We start from the raw sequence: 21975 nt of genomic DNA, 5'->3' as shown, positions 1-21975 counted from the left end.
TCTCACAACAGGAATTTAATATAATGGAGGACAACGGGTTTCACTACCTAACTCAAGCACAGTGTCCTTTACTTTCCTGATGCCAGTAGAGTTCCACTTGCTCCAGCAGGTTTTGATCATCATCACATCCAATTACAAGGGGGCCCTGATTTATGAATACACAACTTATGATAAATTACACTTACAAATGCTTTTTCATCCAAGGGTGCAATTTTGAAGATTTAACATATGGAAGTTTCCAGTACTTATTTTATACGTTTCTGCATGGTGCCCAACTTGCACAGAAATCAACTTGCAAAAGGGCTCAAGAATGGAACCTGTTCGCAACATGGAGAACTGCCTTTAGTAACTGGGTATTCGACTCATCCTCTCTAGAGGGAGTCACAACCAATCTGCACCTTGCCCTAATTTTCCACATCCTGTTGCTGAAAAGCTACCAGGTACAGAATCTGTCTTATCTACTTTCTTTCCTTTCATTACGAAAGCTATTTCCACCACCTGATACCCCAATTTCTCACTCAGCGTGGATCAGAAAAATCAATTCACAATTTTCCACACCCGACCAAGTTAATGAAACACTCCTCTGAATCAGCAATTTCTTAATTCAGACAAATAGCAATATACTTACATCTGGTTTAAACCCAGATTCTTCAATCATATCCTTAAATATAACCTCCTGGAGAAGACAGAAAAGAATTGAATATTAGTAACGCTGGTAAACTTGTAGACTAGTGGTTGTAATAGATGCACACAATTCCAATACTACTAACAAAGGTCTATTTAACGCTTTTCATGGTCACAAACATTTAAGGTTTCTAATTTACACTCCCTTTTCATACTCTCAATTGAAACTCCTGGTGATTACATTTTTCTTTATTCAAGGAATATAGCCATGGCTGGGAAAGCCAGTATTTGTTGCCCGTTCCTAACTGCCCTTGAACTAAGTGACTTATTAAGCCATTTAAGAGGGCAGTTAATAGTCAATTTTATTGCTGAGAATCTGAAGTCACTTGCAGACTAGGCCAGATAAGGATGGCGATTTCTTTCTCTAAAGGGCATCACATTTTCCAATAACTGGTGGTAGCTGTCATTACAGAGAATAGCTTTACTTTCCAGATTTATAAATTTAAGTTAATCAGCTGTTGTAGCGAGGTTTGAGCCCATGTCCCCAGACATGGGGGCATCACTTACTCAGCCTGATCAATTAGGGATAAGCAATAAATACAGCAGTAATAGTCACTTTTGCAAAAAAAAAATTAAAATTCGTAAAAAACCTTTCCCCTCACCACCACTAACCCACAATAGTTTAATTTTTTACTTCTTTCCTCACAGACAAGGCACCAATTGTACAAATCAAATTTCACCATTATTTGCGATTGTAATGCTTTGGCCCAGTGTCCTGGTAGCAGATTCTGGGAGCATAGTGTCATAGAGATGTACAGCATGAAATAGACTCTTTGGTCCAACTCGTCCATGCTGATCAAATATCCCAACCTAATCTAGTCCTATTTGCCAGCACTTGGCCCATATCCCTCAAAACCCTTCCTATTCATATACTCACCCAGATGCCTTTTAAATGCTGCAATTGTACCAGCCTCTACTACTTCCTCTGGCAGCTCATTCCATACACACACCACTCTCTGTGGGGAAAAAGTTGCCCCTTAGGTCCCTTTTCTCTTTCCCCTCTCACCCTAAATCTATGCTCTCCAGTTCTGGACCCCCCATCCCAGGGAAAAGACTATCTATTTATCCTATCCATGCCCCTAATGATTTTATAAACCTCTGTAAGGTCACCCCTCAGCCTCCGACACTCCAGAGAAAACAGCCCCAACCTACTCAGCCTCTTCCCATAGCTCAAATCCTCCAACCCTGGCAACATCCTTGTAAATCTTTTCTGAACCCTTTCAAGTTTCACAACATCCTTCTGACAGGAAGGAGACCAGAAATGCACGCAATATTCAAAGTTTGGGAGAAGATTTTTAGCTCGGGTGCTCGTTGTTGTGGTTCTGTTCGCCGAGCTGGGAATTTGTCTTGCAAACGTTTCGTCCCCTGTCTAGGTGACATCCTCAGTGCTTGGGAGCCTCCTGTGAAGCGCTTCTGTGCTGTTTCTTCCGGCATTTATAGTGGCCTGTCTCTGCCGCTTCCGGTTGTCAGTTCGAGCTGTCCGCTGTAGTGACCGGTATATTGGGTCCAGGTCGATGTGTTTGTTGATATTGCACGCAATATTCCAACAGTGCCCTAACCAATGTCCTATACAGCCACAACATGACCTCCCAACTCCTATACTCAATACTCTGACCAATAAAGGAAAGCATGTCATAGAGTCATAGAGACGTACAGCATGGAAACAGACCCTTTGGTTCACTATCCTATCTACCGAAGACCCTATTTTCAAGGAACTATGAACCTGTACTCCAAGATCTTTGTTCAGCAACACTCCCCAGGACCTTACCACTAAGTGTATAAGTTCTGCTAAGATTTGCTTTTCTAAAATGCAGCACCTCGCATTTATCTAAATTAAACTTCATCTGCCGCTTCTCAGCCCATTGACCCATTCGATCAATATGCCGTTGTACTCTTGAGATAACCTTCTTTGCTGACCTTCATTACACCTCCAATTTTGGTCATATGCAAACTTACTAACTATACATCATACGTTCACATTCAAATAATTTATAGAAATGACGAAATGCAGTGGACCCAGCACCGATCCTTGTGGCACTCCACTGGTCACAGGCCTCCAGTCTGAAAAACAACCCTCCACCACCACCCTCTGTCTTCTACCTTTGAGCCAGTTCTGTATCCAAATGGCTAGTTCTCCCTGTATTCCATGAGATCTAAACTTGCTAACTAGTCTCCCATGGGGAACCTTGTCGAACACCTTACTGAAGCCCATACAGATCACATCCATCACTCTGCCCTCATCAATCAGCATCTTATAGTTAATCTGATAAATGAATAAATCAACTTCTACCATTGACTGGAATTTAAGCATTAATCAGTTAACGAGGACTTTGCAGAATCAACAAAATGCCCTGGTTGATGGCAGGTGGTGAATCAGTTTCTTTCCTTTTATCAAACATTTTAACAGTTAGGTACAACGGAGTACCTTCTATTTATGAGGACATTTCAGAGTTAACCACATTGTTATGAGCCTCCAGTTACATATATGTCAGACCAGCTTGGAAAGGCTGATTTTCTTTCCTTAAGGGCATTGATGAACCAGCTGAATTTTTATGTCAACCAATAACTGGTAACCAAGGTCACAAACAGACTAGCTTTTAAATCCAGATTTATTAATTAAGTCCAAATTTCACTATCTCCCTGGAACAACAGTATGGGTCTTTGGATTACTAATCTCATGACAATACCACTGCCTTCCCTTGAGCAAATCCTTCAGTAAATCTCTTAATTGCATCCTTCTCTGCTATTCAAGGAGTCCTATCTATAAAGCTGATTGGCTAAGTCAATTCTAAGCTTTTCAGAACTAAGCAAAAGTGAGAACTGCAGATGCTGGAGATCAGAGTCCAGATTAGAGTGGTGCTGGAAAAGCACAGTAGGTCAGGCAGCATCCGAGGAGCAGGAAAATCGACGCTTTGGGCAAAAGCCCTGCATTCCTTCATTGGATGTGAGCATAAGAGGTACAGTTAGTAAGTTTGCAGATGACACCAAAATTCGAGGTGTAGTGGATAGTGAAGAGGGTTACCTCAGACTACAACAGAATCTTGACCAGGTAGGACAATGGGCTGAGAAGTGGCAGATGGAGTTTAATTCAGATAAATGAGAGGTGCTGCATTTTGGGAAAACAAATCTTAGCAGGACTTATACACTTAATGGTAAAATCCTAGGGAGTGTTGCTGAACAAAGACCTTGGAGTGCAGGTTCATAGTTCCTTGAAAGTGGAGTCGCAGGTAGATAGGATAGTGATGAAGGCGTTTGGTATGCTTTCCTTTATTGGTCAGAGTACCGAGTACAGGAGTTGGAAGGTCATGTTGTGGTTGTACAAGACATTGGTTAGGCCACTGTTGGAATATTGCGTGCAATTCTGGTCTCCTCCCCATCAGAAAGATGTTGTGAAACTTGAAAGGGTTCAGAAAAGATTTATAAGGATGTTGCCAGGGTTGGAGGATTTGAGCTATAGGGAGAAGCTAAACAGGTTGGGGCTGTTTTCTGTGGAGCGTCGGAAGCTGGGGGGTGACCTTATATAGGTTTACAAAATTAGGAGGGTCATGGATCAGGTAAATAGGCAAAATCTTTTCGCTGGGGTGGGGGGGGGGGTCCAGAACTAGAGGGCATAGGTTTAGGGTGAGAGGGGAAAGATATAAAAGAGACCTAAGGGGTAACTTTTTCATGGAGAGGGTGGTACGTTTATGGAATGAGCTGCCAGAGGAAATGGTGTAGGCTCGTACAATTGCAACATTTATGAGGCATTTGGATGGGTACATGAATAAGAATGGTTTTAAGGGATATGGGCTGGGTGCTGGCAGGTGGGACTAGGTTGGGTTGGGATATCTGGTCGGCATGGATGGGTTGGACCGAAGGGTCTGTTTCCATCTCTGACTCTATAACATGGGAGAAATTTAGGATACGAGGCAGAAGGCTCAAAGTAGAATTCAGGAGAATTTCTTTCACCTAGCAGGCAGTGGGAATTTGGCACTAACTGCATAAAAGAATGGTCAAGTCAGAGTCAGAAACTCATAACATTGAAACAGTATTTAGGTATTCACTTGCACTGCCACAGCCTCCAGGGCAATATGCCAAGAACGTGAAAATGGGATTGATGTGGTCAGATCTTTGGTGACCAGCATGGAAACAATGGGCTGAATTGCACCATTTTGTGGTGTAAACACCCATGTCTGTACGAAGTAACAGGCGAGAAGTTTGAGTCTCACTGGCTAAAATACCTTATTTCCTCTTACCATATCACTCAGATCCACGTACTGATGTAGCACTTGCATACTAATTGCATTTCCTTTCAGCTTGATTGTAGAAAGGCTGTAAAACTCTACCATTTTTGTTGCTGCTTTTGCACAGGCCATTTCCAGGTATGCCTTAAAATTATAATAAAATGTTTTAATAAGGATGGTAAAATTAACAGCAGAAAGTAACAGAGAAATAACACTATCGCCCTCCTGATTTATTCCTGATTGATAGGGACTGGGGAGCCTGGACAGTTCTAGGTGCAGGTCTCCTAGTCTTCGACTTGCTCTTGCAATCACGGTATTTATGTGGCTAGTCCAGTTCGGATTCTGGTCAATGTTATTCCCCAGGGAATTATGGGATTCAGTGCAAGTTACAGAAATCATGATGAGGACAAAGGAGGAGGAACAAAAAGAAACATAAGCTCACTGGGCAGAGCAGTATTGATCAAAGCAAGACAGGAGTGAATATGAATCACTACAGCTGAAAATAAAAGCCACCTCAAGTTATAAAGTTAATAATACTGATAACAATGCACACTTATCAAGCAGAGCGAAAAACCAACCTGATTTCTGGAAAATGTGATAACCACATTCAACACTTGTCCAAAGGGCTTTGCCAGCCTTTTCAGGTCATCTTCTTTGTAACCTCGAGCTGGAAGATTGTTAATTCGAATAACTCGACCGTTTGCATTCAAGCCAACATTCTGCAAAAACAAGAAAATGCTCAAACTAACCAGCCAATATCAAGTGCATGATTCAGGATGGGAAAATCTTAATTATCACACTTAAGTGAACAGATATTCTTCTTAATACCATACAGAACACAGTTTAAAAAAAAAAATTCTGTTTATGTAATGCACTGATTAATGCACATATCCAAAGGTAATTTGAATGGCAATCACACCTTTCCAGGTATTGTCGAGGCTGTCAAGGAATCAGCTACTTCCACGTATCTCAAATTCTTCACTTGCCTTTTTCTAAAAAACCTCAAATTTATTTTCTTTCACACTGTTTCTCCTCCTGAATGTTTCATCTTCTCTGCATGTAGTTAAACTAAGAGGTTGGATAATAACTTACATATCAAAAATCATTCGCAAGCCTTCAATTTTCTCAACTTTAAAGAACTCCATGGAAGCATGAAGCAGGGCAAGCTGAGGACCGGAGAGGAGTGGCTGAGGGCCAGAGCAGAGTGGCACAGGCTGGTGGCCCGGAGCTGAACAGGGACCAGTGTGGGCGGTCAGCAGCTTGTTAGCCTGGTCAGACCACATTTGGAGGCCACTGCATTGAATTCACTACAATGTAATGTTTATCTGTAATCTGTTTATCTGATTGTAATGTTTATCCTTTTAATTTTATTTCTTATTTTTCTAACTTATACTAGGAATCACTGTAAGGTAACTGAACCTTTTTTTTAGTTTCTCTACTTTGAATCTAAGATTTGTACCTAGGTACTTTTTCCTCATAGATGGCATTGTACGGGACAACATTGTAAACCTTTCATTGTACTCCTGCAGTTGAGTACATGCGACAATACACCTACCTCTAAATATTGCTTCTCCAAGCTACCATTTCCTCTCGTTATATCACCTTCAGATGCATCCTCAAATCTAACTAAGATTCAGATTTCTTTTGCCTTGGATTGTGGCCATGCATTCATTAGTCTAGATCTTATCTTTGGAATTCCCTCCTAAATCTCTCTCTCTCTTCCTCTAATACACTCTTTAATAACTTACCTCTGACTAAGCCATTATGCTATTATCCACAAACATGGCTCAGTGTCATATTTTCTCCAATAACACTTCTGTGAAATTCTTTAGTCTTTAACTACATTAAGACCACTACATGAATGCAAGTTATGATATGGAGAGTTGTTACATGATTAGATGCAGAATTAATCCAGACAAATGCTGTACAGTTTACGCAATAAAAACACAGAAGAGGGACTATGAATAGCAATAAAGAATGGATCTTTTATTGGTTTTTAGGATATGAAATGCTAGCAAATCTATATTTAAGACGGCAGCAATGCACATTCTTTGTGATAATGATACTCCTGTGTGGTATTCGATAGGGAAATTCATCAAAGCAATGTTAATGATTGGAAGGACAACTGAAGACATTCCTAAGGCATGTGAGAAGGTGGCTTAAATCTCTGAAAGACCAGACTAGCAAATTCCTCCTTCCCCAGGACGGCACAGTGGCTCAGTGGTTAGCACTGCAGCCTCACAGCACCAGGGTCTCGGGTTCGATTCCAGCCTCGGGTGCACATTTTCCCTGTGTCTGCGTGGGTTTCCTCCCACAGTCCAAAGATGTGCAGGCCAGGTGAATTGGCCATGCTAAATTGCCCATAGTGTTAGGTGTATTAGTCAGAGGGAAATGGGTCTGGGTGGGTTACTCTTCGGAAGGTCAATGTGGACCTTCACGTTACCCATTGTAAAATAAAAATCATAGCACACTGATGTTGGGAATAACTGACACGCAACTGCGTTTAACCATAGAACTCAAGATGGTATAATTCATATTAAAAAGGCAAAGTGCAGAGGTACACTATTTTTCTACTTAGCAGCTCATAACCAGTGACACTTACCTCAGATTCGCCCTTCTCCAATGGAGTATCTTCACTCTCTGCAATCTCTGAAACAGATATGTGTAGTAAAAAGATTGAAAATAATCAAACCAAACAAAGGCATCACCAGAGTGCAGATTTCTAAAGAGATATTCTATCACTCTCCGGTGCAATCCTAACTTTTGGTAGATTTAACATCATACATCATTTAATTCAAAATGCTCTTTGAATAAGCAGTAAAAAGTTCACGATTGTGGCAAAAATAGCCATCAGTCACAATGCATTCAAGGATTCAGAGGGAATTGAAAATGTAAATTGTGGTGAAACTAGCCACAATTTTCCACATCTCCTTAGGTCCAAAGGGGTAATAAAGGACAAGAGAATTGAAAATGTTACGCAATTGTTTGAAAGTAAAGTATGTAAAGATTAGCCCAGCAACAACAACCCAGTCATTTTAATCTCTGTGGTAAAATAGCTTCTGGAAATGATAATTCAACTCAGAATTCCTAGTCATTGGGCAAATACTGGTTAGCTCATGACTTCTGCCATCTAGAAAAACCGAATAGCAGATACACAGGAACACCAAGTTCCCCATAAAAATTGACATATTATTTAGACACAGAACTATTGTGCTTCCTTCATGGTCATTGGGTTGAGATCCTGAAACTCCTGACCTAACAGCTATGTGGTTATAACTACAACCCAAGGAGTGCAACAGTTTACCGAGGTAGCTGACCACCTATTTAAGGGCAATTATTGTGATACCCACATCTCATCAACAAATAAAACATTAACAAATGTCATCATTAGTGCATTTGGGCCAATTCATATTTAACTTACTTGGAGGCTTTTGATGAGATGGCAGACATTTGATAAGTATAATCCTGTTGATTGTGTGTAGACTTCAAAGACATTTAACAATGTGCCACAAAACAGATTTGTGGGCAAAGCTACACCTCATGAAATGAAAGGAACAAGAGCAACATAGACACAAAATTGGGTAAGTAACACAAAAACAGTAATGTCCAAAGGATGCTTTTTAAACTAAAAGAATGTTGACTGCTGAGTTCCAGAGGGTTTAGTGTAATCTATTCCTTTGGAGGGCTAACACAGATGTGAAAGTTTCAATGGGCTCCTTATATGCTGCATCTTTTTTGCTATTATCTTTGTTTCATTGATAATATGCATTAAGTGTAATAATCAAAGTAGCATTTGAGTGACAGCACTGGGGTAGTCTTGCTGAAATGTTAAATATGGTGTTCAATTAAAAATTGACCATATAACTATTTGCACTGGTGTAATCTGAGATTTCAGATACTGAGAGAAATCCAGTCAAGAAAGAAGTCTACCAACAGTATGGAAGACTCAGTAACAACATGGAGCTATTGAGTCATAGTAGGTTTACAGTACAGAAGAGGCCACTTGGTCCATTATATCTGTGCTGACCTAAAAATGAGCCATCCAACCTAATCCCACCTTCCAGTATTTGGTCCATAGCCCTGCTGATTATGACACTTGAAGTGTATAACCAGGTTCCTTTTAAATCAGTTGATGGTTACTGCCTCTGTTACATTTCCAGACAGTGAACTCCAGAGCACTATTCCTCTAACCAAAAATCACCTCACTCATCCTTTTGCCAAATCGGTAAATCTGCACTCCCTAGTCATTGCTCTGTCTCCAAGATAAATAGGTCCTTCCCATTCACTCTAAACAAGCCCCTCATATTTACATACATTTCATCAAATCTCTGTCAGCCACTCTGACTCAAGGAGAACAATACCAATTTGTCCAATTTTTCTCTTGGCTATATTTTTCCAATCCTGGCAACAGCCTCAAATTTCTTCAGTAGCATCTCTAGTGCAAGTATTTCCTTTCAGTAGTGATCCAAACCACACCAAGTTCCTAAGCTGTGGCCAAACCAATGGTTCGTACAGCTCCAGCATAACCTCCCTGCACTAACATCCATTTCTTTGCTAATAATGGAAAAGATTCCATGTGTCTTCTTAACCACCCCATCATGCTACCTAGGAACCTGCGGACATTAACAGCAAGATCTCTCACTTCTTTTATACCTGTTAGTTTTTTGCTTCAATTAGATGTGTATTCCTTTGCTTTGTTTGGCATCCATAAACACACCACAATGTTGCACTTAAACCAGGAGTGCTCAATATTCTACTCCAAGAATGTAACACAATGCTAAGGATCATTTCACACATCTGCCAGTGTTACAAGTTTAACAATGGATAGAGTGAACTGGTGCTAAATCATGGGAATTACTGTCTGGCAGAATCAATTCTATCTTCCAAATTGCAAACATAGTCTCAAGAAAGATTTTTACAAGAGTCAACCCAATGCACATTTGAAAACAACTTTTGAATCAGCAAACCATCTTCCCAAAAACCTATCAGATTTCAACATTTAAAAGCTTCTTTAGGTATTGTACAGCTATAACTTACTTGCATCAGCTGAAGGGGGGTTAGTTTCTGAAACACATTGAGCGCTACCACTGGTCACTGGAGCACTTATTTCCTTCCTGAATGGGTCAAAAGAAAAGAGAATGTGAAATACAACTAAAATAGTTGGCAACAAACTTCTAGCCATATCCCAAAGGAAGGTAGGTCTACGTAAATGCTTTCTGGATGCTGATCAGTACTGGGCTTTTGTAACACTGCCACTGTAATCTTCAGAGTGAGGGTGAGCAAAGTCAGAAAAGGAAAAAAAAAAATCTAGATTTTCCACTGTCAGAGTCACATTGAGAGTTCTCCATTAATAAACTTACGAGCACTGCAGCATCTAGTAGGGAGCAACATACATCAGAAACAGTCCCAATATCTTCAAAATTAAAACCCTTCCTCCCACACCACCTCGCCAGCCACACATTCATTTGTTTGATTGTCTATTCTTATATTCACTACCATGTAGGACCAGAAGTAATCTGGAGATTACTCCTTTTCAACTTTCCACTTAACTCGTTAAAAGTCTGCTTACAAGACTGCATTTCTCTTTTTCCGTATGCATTGATTCCAACATGGACCATGGCTTCTGGCAATTCATTCTTCCCTTTCAGAATGTCCTGCAGCTGTTATGAATCATTCCTGAACCTGTCACTTATGACGCAGCACATCATCCTGGAGGCACATCTTCGACTGCAAAAGCTTGTCTACTCCCCTCATTAACTGACCACCTACCACTATGCCCTTTCACACTTCTGCATGCCCCATACCCACAAAGCAGTTGGATCACCAGTACCATGGCCTTGCCTGTGACTGACCCTCAAACGAGAAGTCACTCTCACCATTTTCTGGGGCTGAAAAGCATTTTCTAAACGAGTCGCCTTCAGGGGATTCCCTCCCTATCTACCAGATTCTCTTCTGTTATTTGGCAATCTCTCGCTGAAGTCACTTCCTTAAGCATGCGGTACCCACTGTCTGAAATGTGCTATCCATCAGTCGCCTAAGCCTGGTCAATGCAATGTAGTGTTTCAAGCTGCCACATTAGCTCCAAAAGCCAGGGCGTGAGTTGCTTCAGTTGGAGGACTCTTCTAAACATAGGTCATCTAACCAGAAACATCAAAGATTTTTCAACCAGGGCAGGATATACAAATCATAGGTCTGAACTCTCCAGACATACTTCCACTTAATTGATTTTGGACTCCTCTTTTATTTTACCCATATTCTGACTGAGATATAGAGAGATTCCTGATGAAGGGCCTATGATTCGCCTGCTTTCCAGAAGCTGCCTGACCTGCTGTGCTTTTCCAGCACCACACTCTCAACTCTGATCTCCAGCACCTGCAGCCCCCACTTTCTCCTGAGGTATAGATTCAAACAACCTTATTCATGTTTACATCACAAGCTCCACTCAGGTTCGCACTGGACCATCTGCTTCTCCACAAGGGACCTCATCTCACCCACTCCTCAGGTGATGCTGACTGCTTGTCACAGGGTCTTCACCTAGACTGCTCCTTTCGGCAATGTTGGCTGACATCTCCTTTCTTGCAGGCAGAAGGAACACGCACACACAATGCCCTGACCAGGGTTAGCTTGCCTGGTTGAAAATTTGAACAAAACCTAGTGGTTAACGGTTGATCAGCATTAATGGGTGAATTTGCCATTGCAATGCCTTCAGCAATTTAAGTATACTTGCCAGTCAAACATGACTCTCATCTCATGCAGAATAAATGCTGGTTTTCCCCTAGAATTAGTATTTCCTGCAAATTGCCCTGATGAATGCAAAATGAAAAGCCTGAACAAATGTCTCTTTTCAGCAATACTTAGTGGGTGTACAACCAAATGACTAACTGCATATCAGACACAGGTCTTGTAAAATGCAATTTTTAAAGACATTGGTTAAAAAGTAAAATCTAATTTTGTAAACATGCTTTTAGATTCCATATATATTTTAAATGATGCATCACATTCAAATATTTATTTAATTCTTGGGATTTGGGCATCACTGATTGAGTCAACCCATCCCTAATTCCCTTGAACTTACCAGTCTATGATTCCCCAATATTTCTGTTTTAGTATTACACCTCAGACAGTTGATCTACTGCCTGTTAAGTCCAAACATCTCAACTTCTGAATATCTAAAGAATGCACATCTATCATCCAAATTGAATTCTGATCACTCCCCAGTAACCCAAGGGAAACCCAGATAGTCTCAGATAAATGTGTTCAAGTTTTGATCAGCAGCAGTCAGTCAAAATTACAACTGATACTTGCCTTACTAGAAGTGCTGCTGACAAAAGCATGGGAATGCTGTTATCCAATCACAAAGCAGAAGCTTCACTTTTGTTTTACACCTTACCAAGACACTTTCAACAAGTTTGAGTGTGTAAATAATTGGTCCTACATATTTAGGAAAGAAACATCTTCCTCCACCAGGTGATCGGCTGTTGTCAAGACCTACACTGGATATTCCAAAAAAATTCAACGACATAGACAATTCTGGAACTGAGACTCATTCACCCACAATTGGGCAGCATTTTTCAAGAATACCTTTGGGTTCAGAAGCCTACTGCTCAGATACTTACTGCACAGGTGGGAAGACTTGGCTCTGTGGCTGCTCTTTCTGATCCTATTTTAAAAAAACAAAGAAAGGTGTTAAGAGGATTTTCCAGAAGTGTCACCCTGCTCTACCAAACTGACACAAGTATTTACTGTGTGCAGTTCCAGTCATCTCCCAGTAGGGAGGATATGGAGGTTGTGGAGAGGGTGCAAAAGAGGTTTATTAAGATGTAGTCTGGAGTGGATACGATTGGCTATAAAGCAAAGATAAGACAGACTTATGAGGGGCCTGGAAAGTGTGGATAGTTGGAGGCTTTTACCCCAAGATGGAAATGTCAAATACCAATATGTTTAAAGTGAGAGGGGCAAGTTTAAAGGAAATGTGCAAGGCAAATTTTATTTATGGAGAAGGTTGTAGGTTCCTGGAACATGCTATCAGGAGAGGTGGTAGAAGTAGATATGATAGCAATATAAAGAGGCATTTCGATAGACACATGAACAGGTAGTGAACAGAAGGATATGGATTGTGTGCAGGCAAATGGGATTAGTTTAGAATGGTAACATGATTAGCACAGACATGCTGGGCTGAAGACTGTACTGTTCTGTGTTCTAAGCATTAAAATATAGCCAGGGGGTATGCAACAGGGGGTTCGTTGTATATCCAAGAATGAGGGTACACATCAATAGCCCATTTGAATTTCAAATCAGTGGAAAGCGGTTACAAATTATTGACATCCAGCAATTACAAAAGTGACAAATACACATAGTAAAACTGAAATATGATTCTCCAGAGATAATGGATGCAAAAAATAGAGGAGAACAGTCTATGCTTTTAATTTTGCCAACATTGCTGCTAGGCTGTAACAGGCTAGAAATCATATATTTTAACAGCTTGTCTTTAAGGACTGGACCAAACAGTTATCGACAACAAAGTTCTTACATCTGTATTCAAAGCTAGGCCAGAATGGTTAAAGCAAAGAAAGTGGCCATTTGGATTATTGTGTCCTCCTTGGTGATTTGGAAAAACAACTTAACTTGCACCATTTGCTCACAAATCCTATCCAAGATAATTATTCAATTTTATATTGAAAGCCACAACTGAATCTAACTCAACCTTAATCTTAACCAGCAAGCTAACAACTCACAACATAAAAAAAATTCTCATGTCACCTCTGGTTCTTTTGCCAATCATTTTAAAATCAGTGTCCTCAGGTTCTCAACCTTTCAAAGAATGGGGCATTTCTTGCTTCTTTATCCAGACACCAAGATTTTAAACAAATCTCCTCTGAATGCCCTCTTCACTAAGGAGAGTAACCCAGCTTCCAGAATCTAACCTCTTAAGTTCTTAACCTCAGCAACTATTCTGCAAATCTTTTAAGGACCCACCTCAAAGCAGTCACATTCTTCCTACATAGGTGCCCAGAATTGAATACAATACTCCAACTAAAAATACAACCTTGTTCTTCATCAAGTTTACGCTAAGTTCCTTGCTTTCATACTTAATACTTTTTTTAAATTTAGTTTAGCTTGGTTTATTGTTGTTACACATACAGAGATGTAGTGAGAAGTGGTGTTTTGCATTCTATACAAGTAGACTGTAGCATACTAAGTTCATCAGGGCAGCAGAACAGAGCATAGAATGGCGTTATAGCTGCAGACAAAGTGCAAACAGAGAAAGAAAACGAGAGAGGGGGGAGAAAGATCAGAAATGACACCTGCAAGTCTGTTTAGAAGTCTGATAATAACCAGTAAGCAGTTCATGAATCTGTTTGCACATGTATTCAAATGTTCATATCTCTGCCCTAGAGAAGAAGGTGGAAGAGAGTATAACCAGGGTGGGAGGGTCTTTGATCATGCTGGTTGCTTTCTCGAGGCAGTGGGAAGTATAGATGGAGTTAATGGATGGAAGGTTGGTTTGGGAGATGGATTGGGCTGTGTTCACGACTCTGGAGTTTCTTGCAGACTTGGGCAGAGCTGTTGCCATACCATGCTAGGATGCATCCAGACAGGATGCTTTCAAGGGCACAGCTATCAAAACTGGTAAGAGTCCTTGTGGACTGCTGAATTTCCTTCACCTCCTGAGGAAGTGGATCACAAGAAAAGTTTCATACACCAGGTCACTCTGCTCCTTTATCCTATTTAGAAACTTAACCTTCACTACCAGCAAAAGGTACATTTAATATAGAACAGTGTGCAATTACAATTTTAATCTGTCAACTAACACCTGTACCCTCTTGCAATCCATAATGATCCCATGAATGAAGACCGTGTCATATGAGAAAAATTTGAGGACTCTGAATCTGTACCCAATGGAGTTTAGAAGGTAGAAATGGAGGGGCATGGGGGGAGGAGGAGGAGGAGGAGGAGGAACAGGACGACACTCATTAAGACTTACAGAAAGCTGTGAATACCAAGAGGCCTAAATAGAATGGATGTGGAGAAGATGATTCCACTAGTAGGACAGCTAAGACCCAAGGGCACAGCCTCAAATTGAAGGACCAATCCTTTAGAACTGAGATGAAGTAGTATTTCTTCAGCCAGAAGATGCTTAACCTGTGGAAGTCATTGCTACAGAAGGCTGTGGAGGCCAAGTCATTGAGCGCATTTAAGACAGAGACAAATAGGCTTTTGATTGGGAAGAGCATCAAGGAGACAAGAGAATGGGGTTGAGGAAAATATCAGATACAATCAACTAACAAAACAGACTCAATGCGCCAAATAACCTAATTTGCTCCTCTATCTAACTGTCTTGATGTAAGAGCAGAAGTAGGCCATTCAGCCCATTGAGTCTGCTCTGCTATTCAATGGGGATCATAGTGCTTGGGAGCCTCCTGTGAAGCACTTCTGTGATCTTTCCTCCGGCATTTGTAGTGGTTTGAATCTGCCCCTTCCGGTTGTCAGTTCCAGCTGTCCGCTGCAGTGCTCGGTATATTGGGTCCAGGTCGATGTGCTTATTGATTGAATCTGTGGATGAGTGCCATGCCTCTAGGAATTCCCTGGCTGTTCTCTGTTTGGCTTGCCCTATAATGTTAGTGTTGTCCCAGTCGAATTCATGTTGCTTGTCATCTGCGTGTGTGGCTACTAAGGATAACTGGTCGTGTCGTTTTGTGGCTAGTTGGTGTTCATGGATACGGATCGTTAGCTGTCTTCCTGTTTGTCCGATGTAGTGTTTTGTGCAGTCCTTGCATGGGATTTTGCAATGTAATGTACAGCTGGAACTGACAACCGGAAGGGGCAGATTCAAACCACTACAAATGCCGGAGGAAAGATCACAGAAGTGCTTCACAGGAGGCTCCCAAGCACTGAGGATGTCACCTAGACAGGGGGCGAAACGTCTGCAACACAAATTCCCAGCTCAGTGAACAGAACCACAACAACGAGCACCCGAGCTACAAATCTTCCCACAAACTTTGAACAATGGAATCATAACTAATCTCATATCCCTCAACCCAACTTTCCTGCCTTTCCCTAACAATCCTTGAATCCCTTACTGATTAAAAATCTATCTCAGCCATGACTATCCTTAACAACACTGCCTCAACAGTCCTCTGCACTAAAGAATTCCTTCGAGAGCATAAATGTCTTTTTTCTGTCCGAAATGTGCAACCCCTGAAATTATGCCCTCTGGTCCTAGACTTTCCCACAAAGCGAAGCAAACTTTCTGGAGGTTCTCTAAGAATCTGGTACATTTCAATAAGATTGCCTCTCATTCTTCTATATGCCAACAAACACAAGAGCAATCTGCTGAACAACTCTTCATACAACAGTCCCTCCATACCTGCTATTGGCGCAGTGAACCTCCAGCAAACTGCCTCCAATACCAACAATTTTTTTCCTTCAATAAGGTGACCAAAACTGGAATGCACTGCCTGGGAGAGCAATTGAGGCAGGAAACCTCACAATCTTTAAAAAGCATGTGTTAGGTATTGATAGCAGTGATTTGAGTGAATCCCTAGAACATTACAAAAGCAGAAGTGTACTTAAGAGGGAAATCAGGAGGACAAAAAGGGGACATGAAATAGTTTTGGCAAATAGGGTCAACGAGAATCTAAAAAGGGACTCTACACATACATTAAGGACAAAATAGTAACTAGAGAAAGAATAGGCCCCCTTAAAGATCAGCAAAGCCAGCTATGAGAAGCAGCACAGGAGGTGGGGGGGTGATACTAGACAAGGATTTTGCATTAGTGTTTACTATGGAAGAGGGTATGGAAGCTAGAGAACTTGGAGAAATAATACAGCAACACCTTGAAAAATGACTACATTATAGAGGAGGTGCTGGATATCTTAAAATGCATAAAGTTGGATAAATCCCCAGGTATATCTCGACTTCTGAGGGAAGCTGGGGAAATGATTGCAGGGCCCCTTGCTGAGATATTTGTATCATAGATAACCACAGGTGAGGTTTTGGGAGACTGGACATTGGCTAACTTGGTGCCATGATTTTAGAAAGGTGTTAAGGACAAAGCAGGGAACTATAGACCAATGAGCTTGACATCAAGGTCTTGCAGAGGATTAGGAGGACGGGATTTGGAAAGGCAAGGACTAATTAGAGAGTCAATGTGGCTTTGTGCATGGGAAATTGTGAATCATTAATTTGATTGAGGGTTTTGAAGTAGTAACAAAGAGGTCTGATGAAGGCAGAGTGGTGGATGTAATCTATAAGGACTTCTGGAAGGCGTTCACTAGGATTCTGCAGGGTAGACTGCTTAGCAAGGTTAGATCCCATGGAATATAGGGAGGACTAGCCATTTGGATACAGAACTGGCTCGAAGGTAGGAACCAGAGGGTGGTGGTGGTGGTGGTGGAAAGGCTATTTTTCAGCCTGTGACCAATGGTGTGCTATAGGAATCATCAATTGTACAAATGATTTGCATGTGAACACAGCAGGTATAATTAGTAAGGTTGCACCAAAATTGATGCTGTTGTTTGGCAAAGAAGGTTACCTCAGAGTTCCACGGGATCTTGATCAGATGGGCTGAGGATGGGCTGAGGAATGGCAGATGAAATTTAAGCTAGATAAATGTGAGGTGCTTGATTTTGGAAAGGCAAATCAAGGCAGAACTTATACACTTAATGATAATGTCCTGGGGAACGCTGCCGAACAAAGACGTTGGAGTGCAGGTTCACTGTTCCTTGAAAGTGGAGTTGCAGGTAGACAGGATAGTGAAGGCGCAGTTGGTATGCTTTTCTTTATCAGTCAGTGCAATGGGAAGAGGTCACGTACAGGATATTGATTAGGCCACTTTTAGAATAATGTGTGCAATTTTGGTCTCCCTCCAATGTAGTGAAAGGGTTCAGAATAGATTTATAAGGATGCTGCCAGAGTTGAATGGTTTGAGCTACAGGGAGAGGCTGAATAAGGCTGGGGTTATTTACCTTGGAGCGTCAGAGGCTGAGGGGTGACCGTATAGAGGTTTGTAAAATCATGAGGGGCATAGATGGAGTGAATAGACAAGGTATTTTCCAAGGATGGGGGAATCCAGAACTAGAGAGCTCAGGTTTAAGGGGAGAAGGGAAAGATGTAAGAGGGACCTAAGGAGTAACGTTTTCACACAGAGGGTAGTGCATATATGGAATAAGCTGTCAGAGGAAGTGGTGGAGGCTGGTACAACATTTAGAAAACATCTGGACAGGTACATGAATAGGATGGGTTTAGAGGGATATGGGCCAAATGCAGGCATATGGGACTAGATAAATTTAGGATATCTGGTCCGCATAGATGGGTTGGACCATAGAACCTGTTTCCATGCCGTACTGCTCTATGATTCTTGAGTCTACGTGCTTGCACGTGCGCTTGAAATATCATAGCATTCAAGGCTAAGCGCTGGAGAAGTAGGACTAGAGCAGATTTATCTCTCCACCCTGCAGGCACTCTGCCTCTATTCCTGATGAAGGGCTTTTGCCTGAAACGTCGATTTTCCTGCTCCTCGGATGCTGCCAGAACTGCTGTGCTTTTCCAGCACCACTCTAATCTAGTGCAGATTTACAGTAGATTTTTTGTTGGTGCAGACTTATTGGGCAAAAGGACCACTTTTGCCGTATGATTCCAGGAAAACTGTTCAGTATTCCAGCTGCGGTATGATTAGTGTCTTGTATACTTCCAACAAAACTAGTCTATATTTATACTCTATTCCATCCCTAATGAAGGCCAATACTTCATTTGTCAAGGACTCCCAAATCCTTCTGTTTTGTAGTTTTTTCAGTCTCTTTTTAAATAATATTTAGCTCCTCTATTCTTCCTGCCAAATTGAATAACCTCATATTTATGCATATTATATCCTAGCTGTCAGGTTTTTGTCCATTTGTCTATATTCTCTGAAGACTCTGTCATACAGTATAGTATTATCTTCACAGTTCAGAATGATGTAATGTGCATCTTGGTCAAGTTGTAGACAGCACAAACCTAGTCCCAGTGAAAATGGGCAAAAGGCCATGGATGGGCCTTATACATTGTGGCTGGCGACTTCAACCAAGCCAACCTCAAGAGGGTGCTCCCAAAATACCACCAACACAGCTCCTGCCCCAATGCAGAACCGAATAACTTGGACCGCTGCTACACAACCACCAAAGATGCCTCCCACTCCATCCCTCACCCATACTTCAGAAAATCAAATCACTGCGCTGGTTTCCTCCTTCCAGCTTAGAAGCAGAGGCTGAAATGGGAGAATCCTTCAGGAAAAGAAATACAATGCTGGTCTGAGGCAGAAGACTGTCTCTGGGACTGCTTGGACTCGGTGAACTGGATCGTCTTCAAGCAATCAGTGGAAAACCTCGACGAGTATGCCACCACCATCCTGGACTTCCTTAGCAAATACGTGGAGGATTGCATACCAAAATAGTTATGGATTAGTGGTGCTGGAACTGCACAGCAGTTCAGGCAGCATCCAAGGAGCAGCGAAATTGACGTTTCGGACAAAAGTCTTAGTCAATCCGGGTGTTCTCCAGCCAGAAATATTGGATGAACCGGGAAATTCACTTCCTACTGAACACCATGCATGCAGCTTTCAAATCAGATGATACAGACTTATATAGGAAATCCAGATATGGCTCCCGCAAAGCCATCAGGGATGTCAAGAGACAGTACCACACCAAGTTAGAGGCCTAAGCCAACCCATACAGATTCCCGCCACCTGAAACAAGGCTAAACAACATTACAGCATACAAAATGAAGCAGAGCAAAATTGTGGACAGACACATTCTTCCCCTCCGCCCCCTCGACACTCTCAATGCACTTGATTCAAGCAGAATGCCAACGCTTTGGTGTCACTTGCCCAGTTAACCCTAGATGAACCTGAGCCCACTGTGACCACAGCAGATATTAGATTGGTCTTCCTGGGAGTCAACCAAAAGGAACAGACAGGCCAGGATGGAGTCCCAGGCCGAGCACTCAGATTCTGTGTCGACCAATTGGCGGAAGTGCTCACCTACATCTTCAACCTCTCCCTCCTACAAGCCGAAGTCCCCAACTGCTTCAAGATGACCACCATCATCCCCATACCTAAAGAAAGCACATGCTTACCGCCCAGTAGCTCTGACCTCCGTAATCACTAGTACTGTAAGGGGCTGGTCATGGCTCACATCAACTCTAGTCTCCCAGCCAGCCTTGATCCTCTACAATTTGCCTACTAAGGTCCAAAGCAGACTCCATTTTCCTAGCCCTGCACTCATCCCTGGAATATCTGGACGACAAGGGCACTCCAAGACCTGGGTCTCAGCTCTGTCTTCTGCAACTGGATCCTCAGCTTCCTGACCCACAGACCACAATCAATGAAGATAGACAACTGCTCCTCTTCCACAATAACACTAAATACTGGAGCCCCCCCAGGGATGCAATCTCAGCCCTCTACTGTACCCATGACTGTGTAGCCAAATTCCAAATGAACATCATCTACAAGTTTGCTGATCACACTACTGTGATAGGATAGATATTAAACAACGATGAGTCAGAATACAGAAAGTATTCTGCCGCAATGAGAACAACCTCTCCCTCAAGGTCAGCAAAATTGAAGAACCGATCATTAACTTCAGAAAGAAAGGGAGAGGAACATGCCCCCATCTGTATCAACTGTGCCAAGGTTGTGAGGGTGGAGTGTGTCAAGTTCCTAGGAGTGATGATAACTGACAACCTGTCCTGGATTCCCACACAGATGTGAGGATCAAGAAGGTACAATGGCTCTCCTTCCTCAGGCGGCTCAGGAAATTTGGCATGTCGACAAGGTCCCTCACCAACTTTTACAAATGCACCACTGAAAGCATGCTGTCCTAGGTGCACATCGGCCTGGTATTGCAACTGCCCTGCCTAGGACCACAAGAAATGACAGAAGGTTGGGCGCACAGCCCATGCCATCACAGAACCAACCTTCCATCCATGGACTCGATTTACATGGCCCGTTGGTATGAGACAGCTGCCAGTCAAATACCCATCGCACCCCGGCAATGCTCTTCTACAACCTCTTCCATCAGGCAAAAGGTACAGAAGCTTGAACACACACACACACACACACACACACACACACACACCTGTACTGCTCATATACAAAGTTTTTCACTGTAATTGATTATACTGTCACATGTACTCAATCAAGGCATAAACCCACTGTCAGCTTGATAATACTTGACAATATTCCAAGGTATCAACACTGTTCTAGAAACAAGCATAGCAGAATGTTTTGGGTTGGAGAAATTTCACTTTTATTTGTCTTAAGTGGAATGCTATTGTCAGGTTGGAAGCTGAGGAATGCTGCTGTCGCTTCACTAGAGAAAGTGTAAAGTGCACCTGGACCACAGCACAATGCATCTGCCCATTTACAGCACAGCAAATGGGTTGGCAGCTCTTTGGTTAGGATTAGTGGCCATTGCTATGCATAGAGCAGCAACCAGACAGAAAGCACCCAATTGTGGTAAGTGAAGTTACAGCCTGCTCGGACCACTCAGTTGGGCTTCCAGGAATGGTCCTTAACAGTGATGGAAGAGGGAATAACATGAGAGAGGAGCCCTCCCATGAGTCACAGGGTCCCCAATCAGGAGGGACCTATCCCTCACCCAGGCCCAAAAAGATATCATTAGGTTATACCAGCTGATTTTGTGGCGTATAGTTTCCTCCCCAATTCCAAGGGAGGACAAGGCTCTTAATGAGCCTTTAGTTGATCACTTAAGGGCCTTAAGTGTCCTGTAGATGGCAAGGTCCAGTTCTACTTTTGAAAATTGCGAAAGAATCAGGGAAGTTTCACTTCCTCCTCTCACCCCCTTCCACAAGAGGAATAAAAATCCATCATTAACTCTGTTGCTGCTATCACAAATGCTGACTGATTGGCTGAGCAATTTCAACACTGTTTTTATTTCAAATTTCTAGCATCTACAATATTTTGTTTTTATTGGAGACTTGATCATTTTATAGAACCACTGATTAACTTTGGCTTCTCTGTAACACAACCAGAACATCCACCTTGCCAATTATTTTCTTACTTTACTGCTT

The 21975-nt window shown here is 42.0% G+C and overlaps 1 protein-coding gene across 4 annotated transcripts in view; it reads right to left on the bottom strand.

The window, feature by feature from the left end:
- znf638 (zinc finger protein 638) overlaps positions 1-21975 on the bottom strand; it is a 221808-nt gene that overhangs the window by 54565 nt on the left and 145268 nt on the right. For all 4 annotated transcript variants that reach the window (XM_072578851.1, XM_072578842.1, XM_072578861.1 and 1 more), the window contains exons 9-14: positions 12524-12567; positions 9945-10021; positions 7510-7556; positions 5486-5626; positions 4920-5051; positions 629-676 (exon numbers count right to left, since the gene is read on the bottom strand). In XM_072578851.1, coding sequence (XP_072434952.1) covers positions 629-676; positions 4920-5051; positions 5486-5626; positions 7510-7556; positions 9945-10021; positions 12524-12567 — 489 coding nt within the window. The remainder of the gene's footprint in view (positions 1-628; positions 677-4919; positions 5052-5485; positions 5627-7509; positions 7557-9944; positions 10022-12523; positions 12568-21975) is intronic.

Source organism: Chiloscyllium punctatum, chromosome 1 (assembly GCF_047496795.1).
Source record: "Chiloscyllium punctatum isolate Juve2018m chromosome 1, sChiPun1.3, whole genome shotgun sequence".
Classification (NCBI taxonomy): Eukaryota; Metazoa; Chordata; class Chondrichthyes; order Orectolobiformes; family Hemiscylliidae; genus Chiloscyllium; species Chiloscyllium punctatum.
This window is presented reverse-complemented; position numbering and strand designations above follow the sequence as displayed.